At 39.7% G+C, this 15,330-nt stretch overlaps 1 protein-coding gene across 1 annotated transcript in view; it reads left to right on the top strand.

Moving 5' to 3' along the window:
• alk (ALK receptor tyrosine kinase) overlaps window positions 1–12,837 on the top strand; it is a 226,464-nt gene extending 213,627 nt beyond the window's left edge. Inside the window, exons 23-27 of the mRNA XM_053632582.1 lie at window positions 150–242; window positions 8,751–8,852; window positions 8,993–9,127; window positions 10,195–10,285; window positions 10,767–12,837. Coding sequence (XP_053488557.1) covers window positions 150–242; window positions 8,751–8,852; window positions 8,993–9,127; window positions 10,195–10,285; window positions 10,767–11,810 — 1,465 coding nt within the window. The 3' untranslated portion in view covers window positions 11,811–12,837. The remainder of the gene's footprint in view (window positions 1–149; window positions 243–8,750; window positions 8,853–8,992; window positions 9,128–10,194; window positions 10,286–10,766) is intronic.
• Window positions 12,838–15,330: the final 2,493 nt, after the last annotated feature.

The raw sequence follows: 15,330 nt of genomic DNA, 5'->3' as shown, positions 1-15,330 counted from the left end.
ATGTCTGTGAAATAGTCAAACTAATCACACTCAAGTGATGTGAAGAGTAAATATTTAAAACCCAGAGTGAAATACAATTATGTTGTTACTGTCTCTGGTTCTATTATAAGACCTTCATTTAACTATAAAGCTGTGTTTGTCTTTCACAGGGACATTGCAGCGAGAAACTGCTTACTCACCTGTAAAGGTCCAGGAAGAGTGGCCAAAATCGGAGACTTCGGCATGGCCAGAGACATCTACAGGTATGCTGACCATCACCAAATGCCTTATAGAAATCCAAGACCTTGAAATAATTTTGCTTGTATTTTCTCATTTGTAAGTCGGTTTGAATAAAAGTATGTAAATGTAATGAAATAAGAGTTCTATCAGACACATTAGTGAATTTAAGCTATTTAGCCATAGTGTTTTTATATATATATATATATATATGATAATGAGTCTTTATTGGTCACATACACATTAGAGCACAGTGAAATTCTTTTCTTTGCATACCCAAGAATGTCAGGAAGTTGGGGTCAATGCACAGGGTTAGCCATGATACGGCATCCCTGGAGCAGAGAGGGTTAAGGGCCTTGCTCAAGTGCCCAACAGTGGCAGCTTGGCAGTGCTGGGGCTTGAACCCCCAACCTTCTGATCATTAACCCAGAGCCTTTAACTGCTAAGCCACCACTATATATACTCAGCCAAAAAAAAAGAAACGTCCTCTCACATTCAACTGCTTTTATTTTCAGCAAATTTCTTAACATGTGTAAATATTTGTATTAACATAAAAATATTCAACAACTGAGACATAAATTGAACAAATTTCACAGACATTTGATGAACAGAAATGGAATAATGAGTCCCTGAACAAAGGGGGGGTCGATATCAAAAGTAACAGTCAGTATCTGGTGTGGCCAGATTTGTCAGTTCTTGCTGTGAGATGTTACCCCACTCTTCCACCAAGGCATTTGCAAGTTCTCGATCACGTCTGGGCGGACACATGGTTACACGCGGTTTGCCACTGCAAGGACGATCAGCTACTTTTCCTGTCTTCCTGTAGCGCTGTCTTAGGCATTTTACATTACAGACATTGTAGTTTATTGCTCTGGCCACATCTGCAGTCTTCATGCCTCGCTGTAGCAGACTTATGGCATGTTCACGCAGGTGAGCAGGCACCCTAAGCCTTCTTCTGTTCCACAGGTGCATGTGCAATAATTGTTAATGGTTCATTGAACAAGCATGAAAAACATTGTTTAAACCCTTTCTGATAAAGATTATAAAGATCTACTAAATTATCTTTAAAATACAGTCTCCTGAAAAAGGGTACGTTTCTTTTTTTGCTATATATATATATATATATATATATATATATATATATATATATATATATATATATATGTTAAGAGAGATACGAGATAACACTGTGTGTGTGTGTGTGTGTGTGTGTGTGTGTGTGTGTGTGTGTGTTTGGAGGCAAAAATTGAAGAGAATTTGAGCTGCTCCAGAAAAATGTCCCAAAGATAGCTGTTATTATTTTTGGTTCTATTGCAGCATTTGGAATATTCGTCACTCACTAACGAGACCATTTCTTTTTCACCACTGCTCTCTGCTTAATATTTGTTTTTCTCACTTTCCCTCCAACTTGTGACCTGGTAGACCAGGAGGTGTAGAAGTGCTTGGCTGCTTTTTAAATCCATGGAATTTCATGAAAAACATAGGCTGGTAGTTAGGGAAAAAAAATGCAAAAACAAGTGTGATATGTCATATTACACGATTTGGGATATTTTTTTTTTTTTGACCTTCAAAAAGAATTTGCTCCTGTCATATTTGCAGTTGCTTAGTGATGAGAATCTGGAATCCAAGTATTTAACTGATTCAATAAATAATAAGCATCTTCTTCATCTAAATAATTCTCAGTCTGAACATTCATTAAATGCCAGAAGTATATTAGAAAAAAAAAAAAACCTCACATACACCCATCCAAACCTTTTATATTTTCAGTGGAAGCACTCAAATGTTCCCAGGTAACTTTAAACGAGAGTGACTTAATGAATAACTAATTGAAAAACAAAATATAATTTAAAATTCTATTATTTCCATGCAATTTTTGGAAAGGAATGTTAATTGTTGATGTGTTCTCTCACGCTCCAGGGTGCAATTAATATTGCACTCAATGTATAAACAGAACACTGCTTTAAAATTTTATGTAATCATACATAATCATAAACTAATGAGGCTCACTTAAAGACAAATTGAACAACATATTGCAACCTTGGAACTGTAAGATTCTGTATGCTTTGTTTTTTAATAAGATAAATGTTACATTTTTATATGCCACTGAATATATGTGACGTTTTACATCTGATTGAGAGTGAAAACTTTTAATGGTCTGCATATGATAAAATCACACCTTGGAGGATGAGAGTAGGTTGTAGGTTGTACAGAAATTCATGCTGCTTACATAAACATTTAGAGTCTTATTCTAACCAAGTATGTTAGTTTTATGTTGATTTAAGTTTGTGTTATGACATTCTGGTGTGTCAGTGTCACATGATCAAACATCAAAACTTCATACATACTGTATATAAAGAAGAATCTACAGTGTAATTGCAGTGCACTTCAGTAATAAGTGTGGACATAGTGAAAATTAAATGTAGTACACAAAGTTTCCAGACAATCAGGACATTTTTACGAAAGTCCTTGAGCAGTTGCTACATCCCCAGAAGTACCTTTACTTGACAGCTAATAATGGACATTTCACAACAAAATATTATTCAGCCTGGTTTTAAATGCTTTTACTCATTTCAAGCTTTAAATTGTCTTATTCTAAAGGGTGTCTCAATAGTCTCCATACATAGGGGACAATGTATGGAGTTGTGCCTTCGTTGTGGACGTCCACTTCTCAGTTGGCTTGCAACACTTCCAGTCTTTTTGAATTTGTTAATAAGCTTGGCAACAGTGTCGTGTGTGATGTGCTTGCCATGTTTCCTGTTAAAGTCCATCACAACCTAGCGACAGCTTCCTGATCCAGCCATGAGAATGATTTCAATACATTCTTCTTTTGTCAAAGGCATTCTTAAAGGCTATCTGAAAAATAATAATATTAATAATAATATAAATTAAGTATGAACAATTTTGGAAGACATTTTGCTAAATAATGTTCATTTCCCCTATGTATGTAGACTTTGGGACCTGTTTTGACCAGTCCACGCAGGATTTTGATGATTTTTTTTTTCTTCTGATTGTTGCGGCCAAAAATGCTCCATTTTGCTGCAGCTTTAAAAAAAAAAAAAATTTGATACAGCTTGCACAGTTTTTTATGCTTTGTTGTGGAAAACTACTTGAATTGTCAAAATTGTTTTGCACAGTCTTTCACAGTGATGTTTGTTGGTAAATCAAACCTTTAAGCTGTACCAGTGTTCAATGTCTAAAAATATGTGTAATTGCTGATATAGTGACGTTTTTTATGGGGAGATGTTATTTTAGAATTTTTGGAAGGCGTTTCCAGTGACAGAGCTTTGCGACACTCAGAGTTAAAAGTGTAATGAGGAAGCCTTTAGGAGAGATGACTTTGCGGTTTCTCAGTTATGTGTCTTAATTACTGTACTTAAAAAAAAGTGAGGCTGGTAAGAGAAGCGTGACAGTAGCCGCTGAAATGTAAGTGATAGCAGGAACTAGCTTGTTTATGATGTTTATCAACGTTAAATGTAACTATAAATGGATAAAGCATATGTGTCATGCTTTAATTAGTAAAATTGTTAGCCTTGGCAAACTGCTTTGCTCTAAGAGGATTAAAACGAATATATTTCTGCCTGCTACCACATGGTAACTCTTTTTAGTGCTTTATATGGCAACCTGTTTCAGTCTGTCAATGACTCTACAAGTCTCTGGAACTGTACTGGAGTGATTAAGACCATTTGTCCAAAAGATATTCCCTTGACTGGTGTTTTGATGATGGCAGTAGACCATGTCTAACACATCAGTCCAAAATTTCCCACAGATGTTCGATTTGATTGAGATGTGTGGAGTATGAAGGCGTTAGCATATGATTTAATCATTAATAACTAATCATACATTAAGCTCTTGTGCCCTGTGGATGGGGGTGGGGTCATCCTGGAAGAGACCTCTCCAATCAGGATAGAAATGTGTCATTAGATTAAATGCCCAGAGCCATATCACCCTGTAGCTCTCACCTGGTTTCCCACTGAAGCTAAGTAGTGTTGAGCCTGGCCAGTATCTGGATGGGAGACCTCCTGGGCAAAACTAAGGTTGATGTTGCAAGTGGTATTAGGGAGGTCAGAAGGGAGTGCTCACCCTGTGGTCTGTGTGGGTTCTAAGGCCTGAGTACAGTGACTGGGACATGATACTATAAAAACAGCACTGTCTTTTGGATGAGACGTTAAACTGAGGTGGTCATAAAAAATCCCCCATTGGCCCTTATCTATCATGGCCCCCTAATAATCTCTATCCCTGAATTGGCTGCATCACTCTCCTCTCCACCAATAGCTAGTGTTTTGGCACACTATGGCTGCCGTTGCATCATCCAGGTGGATGCTACACACTGGTGGTGGCTGCGGAGATTTCCCTGCCATAAATTGTAAAGTGCTAGAAAAGTGCTACATAAAGCTAAGGAAAAAGGAATTCTAAAAAATTCTAAAGTATTGGTTTCTAAAGTATTGATTTGCAGGAACACAAATACCTAACATAACAAGAGCACCAGTTTTAGACACTATTCATAAAGCAACCTCTACTCGCCATTCAGTTAAAGTTTGATATGAGGGATAAATCTAATCAAAGTCTAGATTCCTATAGCAATATATAGTTGAGAGCTCTGCCCATGCTTTGCAAATTTCCCTTTCCATTTTAGCGAGGATTGTCCCATTTTTTGACTTGGAACGAGATATGTCGTTCTCCCATGAGCAGGATTACACAAGGATGATATATATGTAAAGCCGTAGTAGAGTGATGTCTCAGAGTTGGAGTGGCTGTCAGTTATCTCAAAGGGCCACACATCAGCTCCTGCAGCACAAAGACATGATAAGGCTGGCAATTCTCTGATTTATATCAGGAGTGTAAATGTCTTTGTTTGGAAGAGAGGAGGCAATAGGTCTCTGGCTCTCAGGGCCCTTTCGTGATAACTAGTTTACCTCCATTCTGTCCCATCAGTGCTTAAGGACACGGTAACCATCAGGCGCATTCTGTGCACATTTCCCCAAAGTCTCTTTTTCTTTTTCCTCACTCTTCAGGTAAGCTGAGCCAAGTTATCGTGAACAGATCTGATACAGGAGCGCATCTCAGATAAGAGCCGTGCAGAAACAGGAAAAGTGATTGAGACTCTCTGTGACTTGCTTTTAGGAGCTACTTTCAATGTGGCTCACCTAGTAGAATTATAAGCTTGTGGAAATTGAATCGTAATCCACTTTGAATGCACACTTATCAGTTAGGATATGTGTGACTCATTACAATAGCAAGCTTTCCTCTCTCAAGTCAGTCTTTTACATAAGCCATTGGTATGAATTGAAATGAAAGCAATCTGCTGGTATTATGCTAAATTCAGCTTTTTAGCTAGTAAAAGACTGGAAGTAGCATCGCCAACAGATCATTAAATTAAGGAATAATTTTTTAAAAAAAATCTTTTGTTGAAGTAATAAAAATCAAATACATTTTACTCAGAAAATGTATTGTCAATACCACACCCAATACTTTTTCTTTTCATATACAGTACTGTGCAAAAGTTTTAGGCACCCTATTTTTTTTAGTACAAACTTATTATAGATTTTTTATTTTATGACTTCTACATTATCAGTACAAAAAACATTTTGGATTCCCAAACATTAAAGAAAGCAGCATATTACTGCCACGAATCGAGGTTGAGCCAGAAGCAAGTGCAGATAATGACATTTATTGAAATAAACGTACTAAGAAACAAAGACACCAAGACAACGTGGAATAACTGTGGCATGAAACAAAACACCGAGACATAAACAACCAGAGTCTAAGACAACGAAAGACAAGCAAACAGTGTAGACAAGGACTATATATATACACACATACACACACACACACACACACACATTAACAAAACGTGAATCAGGTGCAGGTGGTCATGTGACAGCTAGTGCAGTGCAGTGGCTGATGGGAAGTGGAGTCCAGAGTTTCTTGATACATGACAGAACCCTCCCCCAAGGGCGCTACTTCCGGAGCGCCCAAAATTATACGTCCTCCATCGGGTGGTCCTGGCCCCCTGGAAAACATGTCCCCAGCAAAACCAGGAGGCCAGGCGTCTTCCACAGCGGCACAGGGAGGCTAAAATACTTCCTCAGCTGAACATGAAAGCGGGGCGACGTCCTCCACGGGACAGGAGAGGGGAGCGATGTTCTCCATGAGACTCAAGGGGGGAGCGAGGTTCTCCGCGAGGCCCAAGGGAGGAACGATGCTCTCTGCGGAGCATGAGGGGGGAACGATGTCCTCCGTGGAGCAGGAAGGGGGAGCGACATACTGAGAGAAGCAAAGAAAAGGAGCGACGACCTCAGCCGAGCAGGGAGGCGGAGCGACGACCTCAGCCGAGCAGGGAGGCGGAGCGACGACCTCAGCCGAGCAGGGAGGCGGAGCGACGTCCTCAGCCGAGCAGGGAGGCGGAGCGACGTCCTCGGCGGGGCATGAAAGCGGAGCGACGTCCTCGGCGGAGCATGATGGCTGAGCGAGATCCATAATAGGGGAGGGAGGGTGGGAGTTGGTCTCAGCCCCGACCAAAAATTCCCCCTCCTGTTGGCGTGTCATGGCGTAGTCCCTTACAAATGCCGGGTGTGGCCTGGTGCATGGTCTGTCCAGCTGCGGCAGGCCTAGCATGCGGTTATTCTGAGCGAGCAGTTCATCTGTCCTTCTTCCCTGCTCCAGTAGTCCTAAATACCACTCCGCATATGCTGCAAACCAGGCGTCCATCGTGGTGATCTGCTGCTTCTGATAGTGGGTCTTTCGTTCTGTCACGAATCGAGGTTGAGCCAGAAGCAGGTGCAGATAATAACATTTATTGAAACAAACGTACTAGGAAACAAAGCCACGAACACAACTTGGAAAACTACTGTGGCATGAAACAAAACACCAAGACATGAACAACGAGCGTCTACGACAACAAAAGACCAGCAAACAGTGCAGACAAGGACTATATATACACGAGTGCTCATTAACAAAACGTGAATCAGGTGCAGGTGGTCATGTGACAGTTAGTGCAGTGCAGTGGCTGATGGGAAGTGGAGTCCAGAGTTTCTTGATACGTGACAATTACATAAGAGACCACTTTTCAGACAAAAAAACACAATGAAGGTTGTTGGTTTTTTTGCAAAAATAAGAAGCAAGTGCGACAGTCAAAGTCTCTAGAAGAACCGTGTCTGGTTCTGAAAGATGCTCAATAAAACTTACAGCTCATTACCTTAAAAAAGCAATAATTGTACCAGAGACTACTATTTTTATTTAATTATTTTTTTCACACCAAATATTGACTTTGTTTAATTTACTACTGTTTACTGCTCTTTACGGTATTTTTTTTTTTAAATGTAGAAACATTTAATTTCATTATTTTGAAGACTTCAAGATTTCATTATTTTGATCTTTGCTCTACTGCATTTCTTTGCATGTACCTAAAACTTTTGCACAGTACTGTAACACAATTAAAATACTGCTTTTATTGTCTCATTTAAAATGCTATTCACATGACAAGTGCATAATTTGCAGTTTTATGGATGAAATGTTACAAGTTTTTTATTTATAATTTAGTTAGTTTATTCATTATGTCAAGGCCTGGCTTTTAAAACCTATGAACTAGTGGAAGTTTTTGTTGATGTACACAGTTAAAGGCTAAGAAATATAGCTTAGCACATCAAACACAACTCATATTAAGAAAATGGCAAACACAATGCCAGTAACCAACGTAATCACAGGAAACAGATTTCTTTTGGCATTCAGACTCATTATGTCACATCAAAAATAATGTCATAACATGGACTATAAATAGCATTAGAAAATGATTTCTGTAGAAGCTTACTGATGAAAAATATCCAGAGATTTGAGTCTGTACATATATTTATAGTCCAAATACACGTCATTCATTCATTGTTGTTCAGTAGCAGAGATTTATCTGGAGAGATAAGACACCGGTCAGGGTCACAGTGGATCTGGAGGGTATCTTGGGAATACCGGAAGTGAGTTGGGAATATACCCTGGAATGGATGTCAGTGCATCACATAGACATTCACACATTCATTTACACCTAGTGGCAAGTTATCTTAGCCAACTCACCTACCATGTTTCCTGAAGGTCAGAGGAAACCCAAATGAAGCCCACACAGAAATGGAAAGACATGCGCAACTCAAGCAGTAACCTGAGCTTAGGATAGAACTGAAGCCTGAAGCTGTGAGGTGGCAACACTACTGTCAAGTGCAGTTTAATGAGACTTTAATGAGAACATGGTCTGAAAAGACACCGGTCTACTTGTTGAAACAATTGTATTTAAATACGACTTTTCTTTTTCCACATTTGACTACTGTCTTAGTGATGAATATGTGCATGTTTCCATGACTACAGTCACATATTTTACCTTCTTCCCATTGGCCTCTTCCTCTCTCTCACACACTTTCTCATTCTCTCGCTTTTGTCTGTGATTTTAGAGCGCAGTTAATCAGTCACTGCGCTGCTCTGCTTGGATGCTGGAGGCGTAGACGTCTGTGTATGGATGAAAAATCTAATGTGTGTGTGTTTATGTGTCTCCACAGAGCCAGCTACTACAGGAAAGGAGGCCGTGCTATGCTGCCAGTTAAATGGATGCCTCCAGAGGCCTTTATGGAAGGAATATTTACCTCCAAAACTGATACATGGTAAAAAAAAAAAAAAAAAAATAGTGTCTTTTAAAAATATTTTTTTTCCCCAGACTTCTCTGTTTTTGTTTTTTTTTTTTCATTTCGATATTCATACTTCTAGTTGCTCTAATGACTCTTTCTCTGATTACATGGCTCAGGTCTTTTGGTGTGCTGCTGTGGGAAATCTTCTCAATGGGATATATGCCATACCCCAGCCGTAGTAATCAGGAGGTTCTGGATTTCGTCACTAATGGAGGCAGGATGGATCCTCCAAAAAACTGCCCAGGACCAGTGTGAGTGGCCTTGTCACTATGTTTTATATAGAAGGTCTTATTCATGACACAGTAAACATGCACACATGACATGAACAGTCTATTCTCTATCCTCTGCAGTGATCTGTTAAATATATGCAATAACTGTAGGAATATCAGGTCAATTTAATATGCTTTTCACAGTAGACGTTGTCACAAAGCAGTTTTACAGAAATCTGGATGCAGATTTAACTCCCTAAAGAACAAACTAGAGATGACAGTGGCAAGGAAAAAGTCCATGAGAAGTCATGAGGAAGAAACCTTGAGAGGAACCAGACTTAAAAGGGAACAAATCATACAGTAATCTTGGTAACATTTGATAGCGAGATTATAAATAATTACTGTTCTGCAACTGTATACTGTATAGTCAAACAGTATGTGTGTTGAGTGTGGTGAGGCGGGCATAAACTGGTTTTGGAAGTGCAACCCTTTCGGGTATCACTGCAGGACCAACCACCACAACAATAATAAACCATGTCATATCCTGCCCAAATATCCTGCTACCATTACACAACACATTTGGGATCTTCTTGTTTTTTTGTGCTTTTTTTCAGTGACCATCCCTTCACTCTGCCTCCATCAATCCTCTCATTTGTATACAATTGTAACTTAATCAGCTGAGGCATTGATTCATAATTAATAATGCAAAGTCTCACCTAATATAGGACAAAGCTACAGAGGCATGTTTAGAATTGTCTGATCAGATTTAAGTTCCACATTGAAATTAATCAACCTTCAAATAACACCTCCAGTCTTGATGCAATGGATGCAATGGAAAATAGAGGTGTGCACCCGAAATGAAAATTGTAATTAGCTGTTAAAAAAAACAGGCTTGATTAAATCAAATCTCAGTTGGGTGCCTTTCACTCTAGTTTGGCTCTCAGCTATCCAAAGACAATCACCCACACAGTAAATAGGCTGGCTTGGTTAGGGAGAAAATCCAGTAATGAGGAAACAAACAAAACACAAAATTTTAATGAGTCAACTTTTGTGTGTGTTTGTTTGTGTTTGTGTGTGTGTGTGTGTGTGTGTGTGTGTGTGTGTAACAGCTATCGGATAATGACGCAGAGCTGGCAACACCAACCTGAAGACAGGCCAAACTTCTCCACTATCCTCGAGCGGATTGACTATTGTTTGCAGGTGCAGTAGTGGTTCTTATGATGTCTCTTCAACACCAAATTGTGTAACTATAGCGTTAGTCATACTGTTTTTGAACAAAAAGTAAACAATGTGTAGGATGAATCTGTATTGCCAATACACTTAGAGAACAATATGGCAAATAATGTAATTATAATAACTAATATACTCAGCACTAGTAATAGAGTCCTGGTTCTTGCTACATTGATAACTAGACCTTAAAGTCATGAATATGTGAGAATACTTAAAACAAATAATTTCTTACATTGTGAAAGACAATTTACTTAGTACCATTGCCATAATAATAATAATAATAATAATAATAAATAATAATAAATAATAACAACAAAATAGAGGAGATGTACCAGTGCCCTGGAAGGATACTTGAGCAAGTCTTAAGTTTTGTAACTTCATGTTTAGTTTTTCCTAAAAAAAAAACTAAAGTTCAAGTTTTTCCTGTTTGTGTTATCCTTCTCATCCTCAGGATCCAGATGTGGTAAACGTACCTTTACCTGTTGAGTATGGCCCGATGCCTGAGGAGGAAGAGCGCGTGCCCATGCATCCAGATGACCCTGCTGCACCCTCTTTACTAACCGCCCCCCAGGGCATAGAGGAAACATCATCTTCCACCACTGAGACCCGCTCAGAGGAGGCCAAGAGAGCTGCTGAGGCTCTCTTGATGAATGCTCGCTCATCTGACAACAAACCTGTACCTGGTACTGCCTCCCAGCTCCACTCCCATCCGCCAGTGTCCTCGGCATCTGTGCTGCCGGCCTGCAGCAAGTCCGCCTCTGTTGTCCCTGCTCCCCAGGATGGAGGCCATGTCAACCTGGGTTTTGCTCAGGCTCCTACAGGTGAGAAGGAGAACCGTAATGGAAAGCCCACCAACTTGTGGAATCCTACATATGGTTCATGGTTTCTCCAGCAACAACAAAAGAGGCAGCAGGCCCAGGCACAGAGGCAGGCAGGAAATCAAGGCCATGAGCTCTCTGGCAGGACTGGAAGTATCGCTGATGCTCTGGGCCTGCAGCACCAGCACAAGCAACAGCAGATGCAGATCCAGCAGCAACAGAAGATACAGATCCAGCAGCAGCAACAGCAGAAACTTCAACAGCAACAACAACAGATCCAGATCCAGCAGCAGCAAAAAATACAGCAACAACAACAAATTCAGATCCAGCAACAGCAACAGGGGAAGTGCAGGCCTCTCTTGCCCCCTCCTCCCCAACCTGCCCCGGCCCCTCTGTTGCTGGATTCAGCAGCCCTGCCCCCTGTACCACTCTACAGACTGCGCCGCTTCCCTTGCGGCAACATTGGCTATGGCTACCAGGAGCAGGGTCTGCCTTTGGAATCAATGTCTGGACCCCAGAATGCCGTGCCACCTCCTGCCCTCGCCAACCAGCAGAGACCCATCTCACTAGGCCGGACTGGCACCGCTGAGGACAGCCGTCCCCTGCTGGTGACAATGGGAACAGTTCAGGACTCCAGACTCCCTAAGATGGATGGGCACAATGCCACAGTGCTTTAACCCTCCATCTTCTCCTCACTCCTAGACTCTTTTATTCAGTGCCCGCTTGAAACACTGTGCCATCCGTCTGTGCCCACCTCAGCTCACGACCACCAGGCATCCCCCTCCCCTCACCATGCTTCTGAGCAAGACCAACATTTGCTTGTCACTACCAGCAATGTCTGGGATGAGACTGACTGTTTTAATATATTCATCTTTATGAATTCATTAGATGGAGAGAGAACTGGGAGTTTTGTAGAGGTTAAAGGTTAGGAGATTGTGCTGGAGTCGCTCATAAGAACTTTACCTGCAAAATGCCCTTACATCATTTATCACATTCACAGGGAAAAACAAGTTTGTTGATGTTTGCTTGCCTGCTTGTTTATTTATTCATTTGTTAATTTATTATTTGGAAGCTGTGTAAATTATTAATGGGTGTGCTTCATAAGGCAAACCGCTCCACTCATTTATGCATCATTTTGTTCACTCTTGAATTTGGTTAGCTTTTAAACTACAGCAGTTTTCATCTGACTTGAAATTTAATGAAATAAATTAATTGTTAATGGTTTCTGTTTAGCAGATTGGTTGATGTTAAAGGCGCCTGGCATATATTAGCAGGAAGGTAATCAGTTGCCTTGGTATTTGAAAAGGGATTAAGTGGTCAGGGAAAATGTCATGTCTGTGAATAATTTTACTGTTGTATGAACACTGCGAGGATTTGTGCGACTCTTGTGAAAGAGGTGTAAATTTGTGTATTTAACTCAAAGAGGAATTGAGGTACTGATCTCTCTCATTCCATCTATTTTCAGTTAACCTGTGGCTTCTGAAAGAAGCTTTTGTGTATATAAGCGCTATATCCATCTTTGCAGAAAATTTAATTATTGCTCTTTGGTCTCTTTGTTTCAGTTCAATTGAATTCAATAAATGGTTAATTTTAAAAATATTTAACAGGGCCATACATCTTTTAATAATAATGTTTTCTACAAACATTTAGACCTGTTGTCCCATCTCTGTTTTTTTTTCCTGTCATTTTGTTGTTTAAAATGCAGTTTCCATAATTCCATACTCTAGTATTAAACCAGGGGCTTTTGGCTATTTCCCCAGAATTCAGGAGGGCAGATAAGTATGGTGTGAAAGGTTTTTTTTCCCCCAATAACAGTAGTAATAAGGAGGACAGGAAAGTAATTATCTAGAACCTGTTAAGTAATTGTACCCCAATCTTTTTTCACCCTACTCCACAACTTGTGAACATTATGAAGAAAGAAATCCAGTCCTCTTATTTTATGGACTACTAGACAACAACAATATTCCAAAGGATTCAAATTTGCATCAATACAGAGGATATGCATATAAACTTCCTTCTAATAAAACAGAAATTCTGCTGTTGGGCACCAAGTCTGTCTGCAGTAAGGTTGTTTTGCCCCGGAGCTTGACAGCTTTTATGTAAAATTAAAAATTTCAGTTAAGAACCTTGGCGTAACCTTACATGCTAATGTCTCTAAAACTGCTTATTATCATCTGGGAAACATAGCCAAAATAATTTTTTTTAAAAATGCTAACCGTACACAATACTTAGAAAATAATGCATGCTTTCATAACTTCTAGACTGGATTATTGACTGTCGTACAGTCTGACATTAATGACAACTGAGATCCTCCAGTGTGACATGGCTTACAGTGGGGATCATGTCCGTACAGTCTGACAAGCAACAGTCACAAAGAACTATTAAAAATCACAGTGTGCACCTGGCTTAAGTTGATCAAGAACTTCTTAAGGCAATGATTACCCAAAGCTGCCAGACCGTATTTGCATGATTTTATGCACTGTAGCTACACGACTGGCTGAGTAGATATTTACATGAACGAACAGGTATACAGGTGTTCTTAATAAAGTGTTTGGTTAGTGTATAGATTAAATGAGGTTTTTTGTTTCCAGATTTGTAAGAAATGCCCTGGCACAATTCATCACTGGAAGCAAAAAAAAAAAAAAAAAAAAAAAAAAATCAGCTGGAATTGTGTTGATAGCCAGTGGCGCAGTAGAGAATGCTCTGAGTAGGCACTAAGCTGATTACTGAAAAAAAGGGGGGGGGGGGTAAGAAAAGCTCTCTCTTATAATGGAGATAAACGTAATATTTTTTGTCAGTTTCCATACGCATTAGTGTGATCCAGTTAACCAGTTAACTCTGGGCTATGAGGAACAGGGAGTGAAATCCCTGCTTCTTGTGTAACTATGTATTGATTGAATACATGCATGTATTGGCACTTCACATGTAGGGCTTAAGGCTTAAGATTATACAGTAAATTTAGAGATGATGATGACAATTATTATTATTATTATTATTAGTATCAGTAGCAGAGGTAGTAGTAGTAGTAGTGTTGGTTGGAAATTTGGCAGGAACCCATTTATACACTACAAGTAAACAAACCACAGAGCTCAGTATCTGCAATCAAAGCAGCTCATTTAAATTCAGACAAAATACACAACAAACAAACTGCAGACCTGGACGACTCTTCCACACTGCATACAGAACAGAGAGCACCATCTCTCCTCATGGGAAAGAGCTGTGCTCTGTTTGGACTTGAGTATCAATATGAGATCACTTTTACCATCCCATCTCACTTTGGAATGGAGTGCAAGGGAATTGGACAGGAATTTGTGTGTGTGTTTGGGGGCGGGGGGTAACGCTGGGACAATCAAAAGGAGCATATGGTGTTCTCACTCCTGTAAACACGGATTTATCTGAAGAAAATGCTTAGGATGGAACGTTCTCTTTTCCTAAAGGAAATTCAAATTACATCTTTCTTTCTGTTACAGAGAATTCCACTACGATGCTACATCAAGTGTAATCGACACCCTGTCCTGTAAATACAGTTGTTTGGCTGGTTTCCCTGTAATTATACCTCAGCAGCAAATGAATCCTCGAGTCATTTAAGCAATTTAATGCATTAAGTGCAGTAAAATAACTGGAGAGAAACATGGAACAGCAGCAGTGATGCTGTGGGCTTAGTAATATATACAGTCATGTGAAAAAATAAGTACACCCCATGGAAATTGTTGGCTTTTTTGACATATTTGGACAAGCAAACAATTGATCATCTTTGAAACAGTGCCTATTAATAAAGTTGATATGCTTGAACAAAACCACAAGGAAAATCAGCTTTTTCAGTCATTTATTCAACAGAAATATCAATAGATGTGATTTTCTTCTGTGGAAAAAGTAATTACAACCTTGGCCTCAGAAGCTGGTATTGCCCCCTTTAGCAGAAATAACTTTTTGTAGGTGTTTTGTATAATTGACCACCAGGCTTGCTGGAATTTTTGACCACTCGTCCATGCAATATTCTTTCAGTTGCAAGAGGGTTTTCTTTGCATGAACTGTGCGTTTCAAATGCCCCCACATCATTTCAATGGGATTCAAATCCAGGCTTTGACTAGGTCATTCCCTAACCCTCCATTTCTTCTTTTTGAGTCATTCCTTGATGGATTTGCTAGTGTGTTTAGGATCATTATCCTGTTGAAAGATCCACTTTCAGTTCAATTT

Source organism: Ictalurus furcatus, chromosome 9, assembly GCF_023375685.1.
Source record: "Ictalurus furcatus strain D&B chromosome 9, Billie_1.0, whole genome shotgun sequence".
Lineage (NCBI taxonomy): Eukaryota > Metazoa > Chordata > Actinopteri > Siluriformes > Ictaluridae > Ictalurus > Ictalurus furcatus.
This window is presented reverse-complemented; position numbering and strand designations above follow the sequence as displayed.